The sequence below is a fragment of the Alexandromys fortis genome, unplaced genomic scaffold (assembly GCF_014885135.2).
Source record: "Alexandromys fortis isolate MF-2015 unplaced genomic scaffold, M_Fortis_MF-2015_v1.1 scaffold_137, whole genome shotgun sequence".
In the NCBI taxonomy this organism is placed as follows: Eukaryota; Metazoa; Chordata; class Mammalia; order Rodentia; family Cricetidae; genus Alexandromys; species Alexandromys fortis.
Window position 1 is genome coordinate 3,947,500 of NW_026068009.1, and position 17,891 is coordinate 3,965,390.

A 17,891-nucleotide genomic window follows, 5' to 3' on the forward strand; every position below is an offset into this window, starting at 1 on the left:
TATATAAACATATATTTTTATTTTTATAATGTAACTCTTAGAACCAGGTTGCTAAATTCTATATCAAACAAATGGATAGAAACAAGAAACTTGTTGGGAATTCAGCTAAATTTGCATTAGATATATCTGAGAACTAATGACTTCATTAGTCTTTTGAAATGAAAACGGCCTATCTTTCCTCTTATTTGACCTTTTAAAATGTCTTTCAATTAAGCTATAGACTTTTCTCTAAAAAAAAAAAAAGAAAAAAAGGGAATCTGTGTGGACTGGTTTCTGACTCCTGCAGCCACCCAAGGACATGAGGTTCACTCAACATGGCAATGTAAATTACCAACTTAAACCAAATGGAAAATTAGTTTTTTTGTTTATTTGTTTGTTTGCTTGTATTTTTTTTTCTATAAAGCTTCCTAGATCTTTCAAGAGATTTCATTGGGAGTAAAAAAAGAAGATGGATTAATTCTTGGGATTCATTGTACAGACCAACCCTGGCCTCAAATTCCTAAATATCTTCCCACCTCTGCCTCCAACTTTTGGGACTGTAGTCATATGCTACCAAGCCCAGCTATAAAGAAAGAAAAGATTTAAATACTGAATTCTATCTTGTTATTTATACCTCTCCTGGCTTCCCTGTTAGATCAGACATCTGGCTTTACCTGCGCACAGTCATCTTTCTCAAACCTTGCATAAGAAAACAGCCACACAGCCATTATTCAACGAATACCTACCTATCCCCTAAGGTAACCACGATGACCTGCCTATTAATATCTTCATTTGAAATCTTAAAGGCTGCTACATAAAGTCACATGTGAACGAAATTTAAGGACTAAAGCAAACATGGAGAATGAGACTTCCAGATGTCAGACCTTAGTGAAAACAGGAAGAAGACAGCCCATGGTGGCTCCATCAGGTCGGCAGAGATACGAAGTCGGACTGTGAACCTGAAAGAGGAGAGACACATGGATCAGATTCTCGATGTATAAATCTCTGAAAAGATGGGCCAAAGAAACCTTTCATTATGGGGATAGCTCCACCTGAATGAACCGAGTGTATGAAGGTAGCACCATACATCACCCGCGAGTCTACTCTTACAGCACAGACATTGTTCTGCTCCCTCATTCCACATCTGTTACTCTTCTCTGTTCAAAAGGATATTGGAGGTAAGAGTTCCCCGGGTCCTGGGGGAATCTGAGAGCTTTTAAATGCTATTACCAAATGGATTTCTGTGTGTGGGACTTCCACAGGGGTCTGTTTAGAAGTTCTCACAGATGCTATATTTTATTTTAAAATACAGTCTGGATTCATTGAATCAAAAGGATAAGTGATTGACAGTGAAGGGCAAAGTAAATTATGGAAACATCTGCCGATCTTATTTTTCACGTGAACGCTTTCAATAAAGGAGAATAGGAAATATGGGGGAAAGAAATAAAACTCATTGACTGATGTATCAGAAGCTCAAGGCCCTGAAAAGATTACTGAATAGCATTCATCTCAGTGGAAGGAAAAGGTTCCAGAATTGTGAATGGAAAATAAAAAGTAGTGACTGACAATTTTGGTGTGCGTTAAATTGCTTACTTGCTAGTAACCTGGATTTATTCACTTGTAAATTGATAGCGATCTGATACCATGTGTCTTGCTACACCCCGGACACTACAGTGCCGTGAAGATACTACAGCCATGACAGACCTTATTCACTGAAAGAATTTTTACTGGCTTGTCATTTGGGAGGTCTGTGTCTCACTTTTCACAGTCTTTGACATCCAAAGAATATATAGACATTCTATATCCATGACAGATATCATTTTAATGTCATATGAAGACCAGCTAGCTCATAGACTTCATGCCACCAATGAGAGACCGCTGGCACTACAGTCTCTATTCTGCAGATGAAGGAGTTAGGCCCAGAGATGTTATGCTGTTTGCTCAAAAGTCCCTTTAGTAAGAGTTGGGATTCGAACCCAGGCTCTCTGACTCCCAAGTGTTAAACTTTCCGTCTCATTGCCTGCCAGGAAGAAATGATGGGCACCTCCACCTCACATCAGCAAACTAGGACGTATAACTCAGTGTTCCTGTAGAAATAAAGCCACGAGAAACACACTGTGCACATGCGAGTTAGTGCTTGCATCTATATGTCAATGTATATCTTTTTGTTCTGCATTTCACTGTACTGTTCAGCTGTGTTAGGAAGTATCTTAGGTTCTCCCCCAGGACTAGTCTGTAAACTAGGAAGGAATGGGGCTGGCGACGTCTCTCTACTGTGAAGGGTCTAGCACAGTGCTTAGCATCCAATTTCATGTCAATATTTAGAAGTCAACCTCTTGAACAAAAACTACCCGTGGATTTGATCAGAGATAGTTTTACAAACGTGACCCCGGTTCAGTGGTTTGAAGGAACTATTTACTGTATCTGCCATTTCTGGGTCACTTATCCGTGTTGATTCTTCTCAAGTTTATGAATACACACACAGCTTTCCTCTACTGATTCCATCTCCTACATGTTACAAAGTATGAATGGCATGCAGTAGTTCCTGTAATGATTATGTGTAATATTATGGGTAATAAAAGCCGATGGAAAACATGGGGCTACACATGAGACAATTCTCTTCACTAGGGATGGGTGTACCTACCAAGAACATCAGAAAAGCCTTCTGCAAGTGTTTCACTTAAAGTTTTATGTCACATCAATTATTTAGATACATTTTATTTTTTAAAAATAATCATGCTGATGGTGTTTGCAAATTCAGATCACTACAGTTACTTCCTAGCCCTCTTGCGCTGACCTTAAACCAGTATTTTAAAACAGCAGAGTGAAGTTAAAAGATTGGAATTGTCTTTTTCTAAGCCATACTGTTTGGCCTTCAGATGCTGAAGAGGCTGAAAGAGTTCCTGTTGGTGTGTAAATTTTCCTGGTCTCTCTAGATAAGCTAATGAGACAGGCTAACTGGATAAAAGGATGGAGAGGACGCACCCTGGAGTCCACACAGAGCTAAGGCAGATACCGTTATCCTCTCAGGGCTACATGAACACAGCTGTTGACCTACTGTGTGCTTTTGATTACAGCCTCTTCTTCATGAACTACAATGAGACCATTAGCCATGGGGGTTCCTTCCTTCGACCATTGTTTTTACTCAGAAAATACTTCAAGGGAGTGTGCCAGTTAGAACTGAATACTACTAAAACAACGCAGCCTGCTCCCGAACTCAGCTCCTCGCAGGCTGGAGGCACAATTACCTGTTGCACAGGCACAGATAAGGGCTGAATCACAGCTGTGGTCACTCCTGTCTTGGGGGATGAGGATCCTATCGTCAAGGAAACAGAAGTTGTTTTCTTTTGAGCTCTAGAAAATGAAGAATCACGTGTTAATTAGGTTTTTTAATCAGCAATTTTTCTTTAAAACAATCTTACAAAAGGCCCAGATTTCTTCTCCCTCCCTCTCTCTCTCTCTCTCTCTCTCTCTCTCTCTCTCTCTCTCATTTTCTTTTTCTTTTGTAGACTCAGTCTGTTTCTATTAAAATTTGTTTCAGAAGTTGGAATTTGTTAAAACAGATAGCTAAAAGAGTTACATGGTCAGGGTCAGTGCATAGACAGAATAGACTGTAATAAACACCCAGATGGAAGAAAAGTAGCCAGAGGCATCTTACACTTATAAAAAGTTTTAAGGTATTATCCTTAAACAACCTCAAGAGAAAATAAAAACAGGGAAAGCTCTCCAGTCTTTATCAGTGGGCAAATATTTGACATCTTTATGGTTAGGGTCCTATAGTTGACTCAGTTTTAGTGTTTATTTTAGGGCTAGCAGCTGTCCTTTGTGCTGGCTTCTAATTTTGTTGAGAGGAGCTTGGAATTTTTGTCTTCGTGCTCAGGGTTTTAGTGTGGTGGAAGGGAAGGATTTAGAGGAGTCAAATTCCAGGCTCATGTTGGCCTAGAGGGTGTAGGTCTTGATTTGAATTCTAAGTTAAATCAGGATAGGCAAAGTGGACACAGCAGAAGCTCATTTAATATCTGTGACTCTCTGAGGCTGAATGGACCTGACTATATAGAGCCAAACTATATATGACTATTTTATTATTGCAATAGTCTTACAATACAGTAAAGCAATGCATTAATGTGTAAGGATCTAATCAGGGGGGTTGGTTTTTATTGCATAGAATTGTTACGTACTTACTAGGAAATTGAAACACTTGTTAGCACATCTCAGCATTAATGGAGCTCTCTCCCATACTCAGGTAGACTTGAATATGCTTTGGCAAAATGAAGGGGACAGTGACATTTCATTGGTAACCCACGTCTCTGCAGGGATAAGCAAATCCTGGCCTTTTCAGATATAACATCTAACTAGCAAAAGATTTTTACATGAAAGAAAACCATTTTCTGGCCTAAATAAGAAATTGCTGATCCTCATTCACACCTTCGCAGTAGCCTAACTGGTTTTACCTTCAGTATGACCAGTCTTGTCGGTCCACTGGCTGCCTCCAAAGCTAACACAGCAGCTGGCTCGATTTTGGTGTACTCATGATAAAATACAGACTCCCACCATTTCAGCTCATGCGACGTCAAAAATCGTGTCCCAATGGCAAGCACTTGATCTCGGATGGACATGGCTTGACCTCTCCCAGCCCAGCACACCTGGCTTCAAACCCCAGCAGCTGCCACCCTTCCTTGTCACAGGGACTAGCAGGGGACTCAGAGACACTCACTGTGGCATAGCTCCAACTTTTGATAGGAAAGGTAAGCTCTCACTGTCAGAGTCCGTCGAACTGGCTCCTGGGAAGACATTAAAAATCACGACACAGTTAGAACGCGGGCGGGCGGTATCAGCGTCTGGAAGAATTCCGAATAATAATGGTCTTCGCCTGGAAACAGTAACATGCCAAGTCTCATTTGTGCTACAGATACCCATGGAAGTCGAGGCCGATTCGGTGTCGAATCACTTTTTATTGTTTCTTCAGAAAATAATCTTTTAAAAGTGCTATTAATAGCTTGCTTGAGACCACTGTGCTTGCCATGCCGGGTTTATTATTAGCTCCGTTTTTATCACTTTGGCCATCTCGGCCATCCTTTCACGTGGCTAGAAAGCTATGAGACAAATGCGAGTGTCTTTGTGGAAAAATGCCCGTGGTTTTAACCTTTAACCCTGGGAGACCACGTGGTGGAGGCTGCTGATGTCTTCACCACCCATTAATCAGACGTAGCCTCCTGACTCTTCATCTGTGTGCGATAATGGCTTCACTACCGAATTAATACACTCTCTGATTTTGGAACACATCCTCCCAAACTCATCTCGTTCCTGAATTAAGGGTCAACTTGTTTTATTTTCAGGTATCGGTAAACTGTACCTGATTTTTAAAAAATTGTTTTGTGTGAGTGTGAGTGTTGTGGTCCATGCACACGAGTGAGTGTGTGTGTGTGTGTGTGTGTGTGTGTGTGTGCATTCATGTCCATGAGTGAGTGTAGAGACCAGAGATGGATGCAGTATGCATTCATGTCCATGAGTGAGTGTGGAGACCAGAGACGGATGCTGTGTGCATTCATGTCCATGAGCGTGTGTGGAGTGTGGAGACCAGAGACGGATGCTGTGTGCATTCATGTCCATGAGCGTGTGTGGAGTGTGGAGACCAGAGATGGATATTGTGACCCCCCTTCTGCTGCTGTCTGCCTTCATGCCTCGAGACAGGGTTTCTTCCTGGCCTGGATGCTCACTGTTTCAGATAAGCAGGCTGCTCAACAAGTCAGGTCGCTTGTCTCCACCCCTCAATGCTAGGGTTGCTGATACTTGCAGCCATTTATGGTGTTTTACATGGGTAGTAGACACAGACTCAGGTCCTGGTAGCTACACAGCAAGCATTCTTCTCCAATGAGCCATCTCTCTAGCCCTTGCACTCAAAATATTTAAATAATTATTCTTATCATGAGTGTGTGTGTCTGAGTTTACACATGTGTGCTCATGTGCATTGCACATGTACCTGCGCACGTGGAGGTCAGAGGACAACTTTCAGAATTAGTTGTATCTGTGTCTTGACATCTTATTGGATCCAGATTTGAGTTCAACCGAGCGTCTCTGCCAGTGTACTAAAACATCTCTCATCACCTTCAAATTTCAGTGTGTACCTATTTGTGTATCAGAAGATTTTGAGCAACAGACTTAAATTTCTGATGTTTCTTTTATAAAATAATTTCATTTGGGGTATTCAAATTATCTTACAGTACATGCTTATATGAGGAAAATACATTTCATGCATGTACAGTTTTGTCAAATAATTAGTGAAAATATATTTAAAAAATGACCACGAAGCACAGAACTATGTAAATTAGGTAAGATTAGTGCGTGACCCCCTCAACACAATTTGATATATACTTGGCATATGTCTTTCAGTTTAATATATCGACATATTGACACACATACATTTGTGTACACAGGCAGACAAATGGTTCAGAGTCAATAAACTTTGCACACAGTACTTTTGCTCATCAGTGCATATAGAATATCTATGAACACTCAGTTTTCCTGGACGGCCACTTGAATTCCCTCTCCTGCCTCTACGTAAGTCTCTCAGGTCTTTTGTTGACCTTGAAAAGAGTCAGGCTGAGGTAACTCTGTTGGAATGTTTGTTCTGTCCCTTCCTACTTCTTCAGTGTGGGTGTTGCTCACCTGGCTCCTGGACTGCCATGAAGGCTCACGTCTTTCCGTTTCTTTCCCTCCCTAATCCATCCTTTTCTTATGTGAGATTAATGTTTTCTAGCATACACCTTCCCCGTTAAGGCACAAGAAGATGCCTCAGTCTACATGAGAAGTCCTCATATCTGACATGCAACCGATTTCACCATTTCTTTGCCAGAAGTTTCAGCATTTGCAAGTCACCAGATTCTGATCCCCAGAATTAAATGTATGCTTTGGGAGAAGACTGCTTAGGGAGCTAAGGCTGTGGTCTCAAAGAAATTCAGCATGTACACAAACCCTTGGAAAGTCTTGTTCTTGTGAGCAGAGAGTGGAGTGAGAACTAAATGCCTTATATGGCAAAATCGGGAAAAGACAAAGCAGGAGAGGGGTGTGGGCAGTGAGAGGAATGGAGTGGGCTTGCGGGGCCCAAGAGGGGAGCAAGGAAGGCTCCAAAGGATGAAGGGGAGGGAGAGGGAGGTCTGCCTTGCCAGGTTTCAGTTTCCTTGTTTGTGTCTGCACTTTGGCAACTCACTTTCCTCTGACATGCACATGCTATTCTGTCTCTTAAGGTCATCATCTCCTGGGGATTCTCAGGGCTCTTGTTTACACCCTGCATAGCACCTGCTCTGTCCTTTCTGCAGGCGAATTACCAGTCCTCTGAGAACTGAGGCTAAGAAAGGAAGTACCAAATGTGAATATTTAATATCGACTCTGCCATAGCATTATTGGACTATTAGACCCCATTAGAACTTCCCCCAAAAGTAAGCTGTATCCAACTTATAGGCAGGAAAATGGAAGAATCAAGTTGGTAGGTAAGTTCCCTGACGTGGTGAGGGCCAACACTCTTATTCTGAATTGCCTCCCACTCACGACCATGACCTTCAGGCTGTGCATATCTGGATTTCCCAGAGCAGTATTTCCCTGCTTGCCCAGAGCTGGCCTTTAGCCTCTGCTGGAAGGAGTACAAGAAGTTAGGGAATTGCAGGACGTGTTTGGGGACAGGGAGTGGAGCCTGTGGCTGCATGCTGGAGAAGCAGCAGTTGAGCCCAGTTAGATACGTAGGGCAGGTTTTGAGGCTAGAGCTGAAGGGCCTACAGTTCGTTGGCAGGACACTGAGGCGAGGGGGACCAAATTGCAGGATTAGCTGGAATAGGGGGATTGGGGCTGGGGTTTACATAGAAAAAGCAGACAAAGCACGCGGGAGCAGAAGAAGCAGGCTTTCGAAGAAGAGGAAACTTTCACCACCACGTGGAGGTGGGAGGTGCTAAACAGGGGAGTCTCCAGGAAGTAGCAAGAAAGGCTGTTATCATCATGGGCTGGGCTATTCTGAGATATCAGCTTAATTGGAATCATAAAATTGGCTGTGAGGGGAGCAAAGTCCTGAGGCTATAGATGCAGAGTGGTCAGAAATATGGGAGACAAGCGGCTATTCTCACCTGACTCCAAACATTCCTAGCATGTAAAAAATATGGTAATTCTCCTCTGATGATTTGTATTTTAAAAGTCATTCTTGTTTTAAAAAAAAATGTGTGTGTGTGTGTGTAGCACAAATGTCAGTACACACATGCAGATCCTATAGGGTCAGCTCTCCACATTTGCTCTTTTATGTAGGTTCTGGGGATCGAACTCATATTGGCAGCCTTTTGAGGCAAATACATTTACCTGTTGAGCCATCTTGCTGGCCCTAATAATAAGTCATTCTTCCTGGGTGAGTAGCTTCATCTAGTCTGACCCTGTCTCTAGAACAATAACAATAACAGCAACAACAACAACGACCTTACTTCAGGAACAACAACAAAAGACTTATTCTAGGAGCCAGGCACTGGGATCTAGGACTGGACTTGAATCCCAGCACAGAAGGATCCTAGTGAGTTCAAGGCCAGCAGGGACTACTAAAGGAAATCTTGTCTTAAATAAAACACAGACACACAGACACACAGACACACACACACAGAGACAGACAGACAGACAGACAGACTTTCTTGGGCTGTGTTATAGCACAGATGCAGAATACCTGACTAGCACGCGGAAGACCCTGGGTTTGATATTCTGAGAAAGACAGTTAAAAGGTGAAAATAATAGTGTTCTGAAGTGCTTTGTGTACCTGCCCAGCCCCTGTGGAATGCCAATGTCACCTTCTGTCTCAGGTGTCAACACAGCTGTGGCAGGCAGGCTGGAACAGACTAAATCCTCAAGGTGTCAGTCACTTCCCTTCCCTCTCCTCAGGCCAATTCCTCTCCCCCCCACCCCCACTCCCCCTCAAGTAGGGCCTCTGTGTGCTATCTGCTGCTTAGAAAAAGGGATGTTTATGACTGAGTAAATGCTTGGGAGACAATAATTTAAATTAAATACAAACAGACCAGGTGTGAAGGCTGTTTAAAAAAAGGTGACATACCAGAAGTGACTACTGAGTTGGTGGTACAGTGTATGCTTAGCCTGTGGGAAGCCCTTGCTTCAGTCCCCAGCAACACAAACACACACAGAGAGAAAAATCACAGGGCTACTTTAGTTAGGCTATGCATAATTTTATTTTATATTTTTATGTGCGTGTGTATGTGTGTGTACACGCATGCATGCTTTAGATTTATTTTTAAGGCAAATACTATTTTTGTAATCTTCAGTGCAGCCAGCATCACATGCCAGGCACCACTCCAGGTTCAACCGCTTAGATCCTGATAATGGTCTAATTTCAAAGCACACAGCCACTGTTAAAGGTAGGACAAACTACTTGCTTTTCATAAAATGTTAGGAAAAATTATTTTAAATTGTACAATATATTTTTGGTTGTAAGCCTGGCCTTTAATAGGGGAGTGACCTTTCTAGCCCTTGAAAGAACAATACTCAACTTAATGTATAAAGACAAAAACAACAACAACAACAACAAACAAAAACAGGACAGCTATAACAATCCTGTACAAAAAAGAAACTTCTGGAGGCATCACCATCCCTGACTTCATGCTCTACTATAGAGGTATAGTAATAAAAACAGCATGGTACTGGCATCAAAATAGACAGGTAAGTCAATGGAATTGAATCGAAGACCCTGATGTAAATCCACACACCTATGAACACCTGATTTTTGACAAGGAAGCCAAAATTACACAATGGAAAAAATAAAGCATCTTCAACAAATGGTGCTGGCTTGATTGGATGTTCATGAATAGAAGAATGAAAATAGATTCATATATATCGTCCTGCACAAAATTCAAGTGCAATTGGATCAAAGACCTCAACATAAATACAGATAAACTGAACCTAATAGAAGAGAAAGTGGGAGGTAACCCTGACTGCATGTGGTGTGGGATTCCCCTCTGTATGTTGAGAATATGTTTTATTATCATTGGTTAAAAAAGTAGCTGATTTGGGCCTATGAGGACAGAATATGGTCAGGCAGGAAATCAGAACAGAGAGAAAGCAGGCGGAGTCAAAGAGATGCCATGTAGATGCTGAAGGAGAAAGACAACAAAACAGAACCTTACCCAGTAAGCCACAACCTTGTGGCAATACACAGATTAACAGAAATGGGTTAATTTAAGAAGTGAAAGTTAGGTAACAAGAAGCCTGAGCTAACAGGCCAAGCAGTGTTGCAATTAATACAGTTTCTGTGTGATTATTCAGGCCTGGGCAGCTGGGAAATGAACGAGCAGTTTCCATCTACATGTATGGGCATAGGAGACAACTTCCTGAATATGACACCAGCAGCACAGACACTGAGATCGACAATTAATAAACGGGACCCCCTGAAACTGAAAAGCTTCTGTAAGGCAAAGGACCCTGTCAATAAGACAAAAGGGCAGCATACAGAATGGGAAAAGATCTCCACCAACCCCACACCTGACAGAGGGCTGATCTCCAAAATATAAAAAGAAGTCAAGAAACTAGATATCAAAATACTAAATAATCCAATTAAAAATGAGGTACAAATCTAAACAGAGATCTCAACAGAAGAACCTCAAATGATTGAGATATACTTACTTAAAGAACTGCTCAATATCCTTAGCTATTAGGGAAATGCAAATCAAACAACTCTTAGATACCATCTTTCACCTGTCAGAATGGTTAAAATAAAAACCACTGACAGCATATGTTGGAGAGGATGTGAATTTAGGGGAACATTCTTCCTTGCTAGTGGGATGCAAACTTGTATAGCCACTTTGGAAGTCAGTATACCAATTTCTCAGAAAATTGGGAATCAATCTACCTCAAGACTTAGCAATATCAAGCTATGTTCATAGCAGTGTTATTTGTAATAGTGAGAACCTGGAAACAACCTAAATGCCTCTAAACTGAAGAATGGATAAAGAAAATGTGGTATATTTATGCAAAGGAGTATTACTCAGCCGTTAGAAAAGAAAACGATGACATCATGAAATCTGCAGGCAAATGGATGGAACTAGAAAAAAACATCATCCCAAGTGAGTATGTACTTGGATGTACAAACATGGTACGTACTCACTCATAAGTAGATTCTAGATGTAAAGCAAAGGAGAACCAGGCTACAATCCACAGCCCCAGAGAAGCTAGGGAACTGGGAAGACCCGAAGAAGGATGCATGTACTTCCCTGGGAAGGGGAAATAAACGAGATCTCTTGGATAAACTATAGATGGGGGTAATGGGAGAGGTATGTGAGGACTTGGGGGAATGGAAACACGAGGGATTTGGTTGGTTGATTTGGGGGGAAGCACAGAGAGCAGCAGCAATGAAAGCGATATCTTGATATAGGGAGCCATTATAGGGTTAGGGAGAAACCTGGTGCCAGGGAAACCTCCCAGGAATCCACAAGGATGACCCCAGATAAGACTCCTAGCAATAGTGGAGAACGTATGTGAACTAGCTGTCTCTTATAATCAGAGTGGTGACTACCTTAATTGTCATCAGAGAGCCTTTATCCAGGAATGAAAACATGCAGATGCAGAGCTCCACAGCCAAGCACTGGGCTGAGCATGAGGAGTCCAGTCGAAGAGAGGGAACAGGAATTGTAGGAGCGGATCAAGATCATGATGGGAAAACCCACAAAAACTAGGTGGCCTAAGATAGTGGGAGCTCACAGACTCTGGACCACACGGACTCATGGACTCTGGGGGCTGACTAGCCCACTACATGTGGATGACAGTTGTGTAGCTTGGTCTGTTTGTAGAGCCTCCTAGCAGTGGGATCAGGACCTTTCCCTGACATGTGAGCTGGTATTTTTGGAACCTATTCCCCATGCTGGGACAAGTCACCCAGCCTTGAGGCATGTGGGGAGAGCTTGTTTCTGACTCAGCTTGATATGCTATGTTTTGTTGACTCCCATGGGAGTCCTGTCCCTTTCTGAATGAAGGAGGAGTGGATGGGGGAAGACAAGGGGTGGCAAAGGGAACTGGGGGAGAGAATGGAGGGGGAACTGTGGTTGGTATGTAATATAAATGAAAAAATTAATAAAAATAATATAATATGAAGAACAGCCTAATGTATTCTTAGGCTTTTTCATGTTCTCTTCATAAGTTTTCAAATCCAGCAGAAGGAATGTATGGCTGGAAATCCATTTGATGTCAGAAATGGGTGCACCACAGTGGTCTGGCATTTGGGCTTGACCTTGGAGGAGCAGAAGGAACACTTGCCCATGCAACATCCTGGCTTACTTCCAAATCTCAGCAACCTGGTTACTTAGCACTGAGCGAGCAGAGACTAATGTCAGGCAGTACCTGCTTCCTCACATCTGTCTTCTGCATTCCTGTCCAACCTCCCTGTCTTCAGCACTGACTTCCTGTCCTCTCCTCCAGATCCACATTCATCATGCCCACAAGGTCTAGTTCAATCCAGTTTCCTTCATCCCCTGTTAAGAGCCACCACCCTGCCTTCTTCGGAGTTCTTAAAGCTATAGCAATTCATTTTACAATGGCAAGAGGAGGGAGTGGTGGAAAGTTGGGATGAATTTATTTCACATGCTGTTTATTTTTCCTATTTACATATTCCTGAGCTATTCCTTTCCTTTCTAGCCCAGGAGGACATCTCTTCCCCATCCTGCACACATGGGAGCCACATTCTCCTCCCACTTAAAGACTTTATATTTTACTCGCCCTCTCTTCTGCATAATCTAATTCTCCCCCTACTGTGTCTTTTCTTCGGCATATGAACCTATTCCAGTAACTCCTGCCTGTAAGCAGACTGCCAACAAACTGTCCTTTGTAGCATCTTATCCCTTTCCAGATAGATACTGACAATGTTGCTGCTGGTAACTTGGCAAAACTTCCTGAACTACCACCTAATATTTGCTACAGATGCCATAGGTGGCAAACTTTTCCAATTCATTTCAACACTTGACACCCTGCCCCCACGTGCCTCTTGTTACAATCACCAACCATGCCCAGCATTGCTAAAGGCAGTGGCTTGCTCCTGGACCTCATCTGACTTCTCAGCAGAATGGACATTGTTGACAAGTCCCTCCTTCTGAAAGGGGCTCCCTTCTCTTCAGGTGATGGCTAGTTTGAACTGTCAAACTGATACAATATATCATCTGGCAGACAGTGGGTGGGAAGACAGGTCTGTGGGGGTATTGTCTTGATTATGCTAATAGATGTGGCAAGACCTAGCCCACTGTGGGTGGCACTATTCCCTAGGCAGGGGCTCTTAGACTGCCTATGTGTAAATAACAAATTAAACAATAAAAAGCTTGCAAACATTCATTTATCTCTGCTTTTGACTATGATGTCATGTGCCTAGCTGCTTCAGGTTCTGGCTACCTTGACTTTCTGGAATAATGGGATGAAACCTGGAATTTTGAGCTAAAGCAAACTGTTTCTCCTCTAAGTCATATTTGTCCCCATCACCTGGCTGATGGTGTCCAGTGGTCTTGGATTTCCCTTGACCCTATCAACCCCTAATTTTATTATTCTGCTGTTAATGTTGCTATCACTGTTCATGTGCTCGTGCACACCCTTGACGGCACACACGCCGTAGCCTGTGTGTGGAGGTTGGGAGAAACTCTTCGGTTTCCCTTCTCTTCTATATGTGTTCCAAAATCATATTGTCAGGCTTGGCAGTAAGTGGACCTACCTACCTATTCTGTTGTTCTGTGGGCCCAATCAGTGGGATATAGACAATTTCCAGCTAATAGGTTTTGAAATATTCATAGAAAGATTTTGCTGATACTAAAAACGCCACAACTTCTCTACTTCTGGTAGCCCTCTAGCAGCTCCTTGTTCGTGTGGAGCTAGCAAGGCCCGCATCTACTCAGTGCTGGAATTAGTGAAGGCAAACATTTCTTCCCGGGACTCTCAGTGAGATGAAGAATGTGTCTGCGCTTGGCTCCGATTTCATGTCATTGTTCTCAGGGATAAATATATACTGAAAACTTCACTTGAAACTTTAATATTTATCCTCGTTTAACAAGTCAATGTTAAGCCAGTTTTTGTAGTAGTTTATGCTATTCTTAGGAAGATGAATCTTACTGGCTGTTTACCTTGTTTTACCTAGCTCCTTTATCCTCCTTCAATCTACCTAAGATCATACACTATCTAAACGCACAAAAACTGGTGACCAGAGAGTATAGTGAGTATCCTGGGAAAACTGCACATAGGAAAAAAATCCAATTTACTTCTAGCAAGTCTCCAAGCAAACGAGGCATTGCATTTTAAAGAGTTTGGAACGAACAGAGATCAGAACCTGCAAGCAGGTTTCTTTCAGTTCCCTTGTGCTCTAAAATGCCACGAGAAGTTCACTATAGTGCCCGCTCATTAGTGACACTTGCTAATAACTCATTATGAAAGAAGAATTCTCTTTGTCATTAATTTTTCACCGATGAAGCACCTTTAAATATTTACCAATACGGTGGCGTGGCTAAGAGGGGGACTTTAAATTGGAGGAACCCTCTCAACTTTTCTGGGTCTGTTTCTCATTTGTAAAATGGAAAATCGGAGAAATGCCACCAAGGACTGAGAGTGAAGCTTAAAGAAATTTATCTGCATGCCTCTGTGTGTGTGTGTGTGTGTGTGTGTGTGTGTGTGTGTGTGTACGCGCGCACGCACACACGTGCGCTTTACAAGACAGGTCATAGGCATCAGCCACACACTGTTTGCTTTCCTTAAGAGGACAAGGTTGCCAGGTTGCCAGAGGTCCCTGCAAACACTCATGCAAAGTGGAAAGTCTTTTCAAAAGCAAAGACACCAGTTTGTAGCCAGCCTTACTGTTGCTTTTAAAACTCCTTTGCTGGTTCTTGAAGGAGCTCTAGGCAAGAGTTCAGACCTTGTTTCCTTTAGCTTTAGCAATGAAGACGGATAATGTAATTAGACAAAATAGCTGAAAACTGAAGATCAACATGGGAGAGGCCTCAAGTATTTCCATGCTTGTTTGAAACTGTAGCCTTTATTTTAAGAAGCAACTGATTTATGGGATAGCCATGAAATCGTGGATTTAAAGGCAATCTGAGAAGTGTGGTGCTTAGAGCACTTCCAATTATTTAGAACTATTGGTACTGATCCAAAAATATTATTTAAACTATGATATTTTAATAATCAAGTTTTCCAATTTCACAAGGCTTGGTTTTATTTAAAAAATGATTAATGACTGGACAATAGAATTATTCCATTCTCTCAAACTGCTCTAACAGCATCAGTTTTTGAAATCATCCATACCAACTCATTCATGTTTTTACTTAATTAGTGGAAATAAGGGAGTCTTAACAACAACAACAACAACAAAAAGCACAGTGCTCAAATTTAGTAAAAATGAAAACATTTCAAAAAACTCAACACTTGTAAGTCCCATGAGTAAATAACTCCCTAAACTATACAGTGTTTCAATTACATTTTCATACTTCATTCACTTGAGGAGAGAAGAACTAAATTGGGGGCTTTATATTGTAAATAAATTCACGGTAAATGTGTCAGAGATGAAAAGGAACCACCTGATGCCTGCCTAGCTGTCAGAACCAGTCAAGTGAGAACGAAACGTAATTCAAGAGTTGTTCAGGAGAAACGAGGTTGGGTTTGACCCACACCACCACAGCGCTGTTTGCCCTGGGAAATTACACCCACGGGACTGCAGGGATGTCTGGAAGACAGCCAGAGGGACCACTCCCACTTCACCCCGCCACACCCCACTTGCCTTCAATGAACACCTCGGCGGATGTGGTGTCTGAGCCGCTGGGGTTTGTAGCCAGACACGAGTAGCGACCTGTGTCGTCCTCAAAGGCCTCGGCAATGACCAAGGTGTGTAGCTCCGCACCGTCGCCCTGGATCTGAACGTCAGGACTGTTGAACAGCTCCTTCCCTTCACAGAACCATCTGCAGGGCAAACAGATGACAGCAGGATGGGTGAGGCACAGAACAAGGCAGAGGCTGCGTGCTAACGAAGCAAGGCTCTCGTGCTATGCCGGAAGATGTTTGCTCGGTAAACCTAGACCGTGAAATCAATGACTAGACACACCTGCCCCAGGAAGATGTTCTTTGTCAAGCATCTTGCACATTATAGTAGCCTTAAAATAAGTGACCTTGTTGAACTTGTAAAGACTGTTTTGATTATAATCTTAAGAACTAAAACCCGAAGTGTCTTATAGCATGTTTTATAATGTAGGACTTCCATGATCATGACAATCTTACCTATTACGCTTATCTAAGGAAGAACATAAAAGGAATATAAACTTTATGTTCAAACTGTCTGCAGTGCTCAGGAAATATGGTCATTAAAGCAATGTGAATTGACCAGCAAGACTTCTGAGCACTGAGCAGCCCAGGGTCGAATGCCTTCACACTCCTGATTTTCACAGCAGTTTCAAGCTGACTGGTTTGCTCTCCACGATGGAGAGAGAAAGAGAAGTGAGCTGCAATTCATTCTTGCCAGTGGGCACTTTCGTTCTAGGCCAAGATGGTGCGGCAGGAGGCTGTGGCTGATTGCGCAGGCTCCTTCCTGTCTTTCTTCTATTTGCCTACCTCCTCACACTCAGTAGCATCTGGATGCTTTTACATAAAATGAAACAGACAAAGCAACAAACACCTTTCCCTCAAACCTGCTAGTGTGACGCATTTTTAAAGAACCACGGAATCATGCTTGTTTAAACTAAGAAGCCAGGAGATTCTGGAAGTATGTTTTCAGTTCAGCTCTTAATAACACTAAGAAATCTGTTCTGAGTCTGATTGTCTATAAAATTGTGAAAATATGACAACACTGGGGACTAATTTTTTTTTAAAATCTGGAGTTATGGGATGTAGGTCCATATTTAATTTGAAAAGCAAGTTAGTGAAGCAAAGGTCTTGTGAACACTCAGAGCACCCACCCAGAGGCCATACTCAAAGCCACACACTGATACTTACAGAACAGTCATGGCTGTGGGAATTAAAAAATAGAACAGAATGAGCCGACTCCATGCACGTTTTATGTAGTGATGCTCATATCATTTGGGGGCAGTCTTTCTTAATTCTGGGGCACTGTGTGATTGTTCCTGTTTGCATGAAGTCTTAGAGATTCATCCAGATTAAAGCCATGTCACACCCCCTTCCTTCTCTCTTTTTACAGCCATAGTCCAGCTTGCTACCTACAAGCACTAAGTGTGGTGTTGGCTCTCGTTGATCACGCTAGTTCTATTTCTGATCAATGGTAAATTCCGTGTCTGTCATCAGACTAATAATTCTCCTGAATTTCTTCCACTGGTTACTCCTTAAACTTTTCATCTGTTCAAAACTTTTGATCTGCTTCACTAACTTGGTTTTCAAATTAAATATGGACCTACATATTTTTGATCTGTTATTGATGGCTTCCTAGTGACTTTCCCCTTAGTTTTATTTTCTATTGTTTTGTTTTATGATAAACTTCTGTTTCTGTCCAATATTCCAGGGGCTCACTGCTACATAGCCCTCAAGGGTTACTCTCTTACCATTTTAACCCACACCTTCCTGTCTTTGGAATTCTTTTCTGGTCTTCTGCATTAATCCTTGTGACAAACAACCCCAGAGGCTTGCTCGACATACAAAGCCTCCACCGAACATACAACTATTGAGTGTTGTTTATGAGAAAAGCATGGAATCATGTCTGATAAACTCTGAAACTAATTTTGGAGTTTGCCTATCTGTTCTGGCATTAGTTGGTTTTGGCTTCCAGGAAAAAGAAATAAAGCCAGCATTAAGGGAAAAGCAAAAGTGGGAGGGTAGGGGAGCTTTAAGAAGACGATGATGATGTCCATGGGATGGATGTGCTTTGATAGGAGGCCTTTGACAGCTACATGGGTGTGCGTGCAGAATCTCACCCTCTAACTCTGCACATG

At 42.3% G+C, this 17,891-nt stretch overlaps 1 protein-coding gene across 2 annotated transcripts in view; it reads right to left on the reverse strand.

The window, feature by feature from the left end:
* Positions 1 to 17,891, reverse strand: part of Palld (palladin, cytoskeletal associated protein) — a 359,932-nt gene that overhangs the window by 201,227 nt on the left and 140,814 nt on the right. For both annotated transcript variants that reach the window (XM_050161811.1, XM_050161813.1), the window contains exons 2-5: positions 15,740 to 15,918; positions 4,694 to 4,760; positions 3,228 to 3,333; positions 864 to 938 (exon numbers count right to left, since the gene is read on the reverse strand). In XM_050161811.1, coding sequence (XP_050017768.1) covers positions 864 to 938; positions 3,228 to 3,333; positions 4,694 to 4,760; positions 15,740 to 15,918 — 427 coding nt within the window. The remainder of the gene's footprint in view (positions 1 to 863; positions 939 to 3,227; positions 3,334 to 4,693; positions 4,761 to 15,739; positions 15,919 to 17,891) is intronic.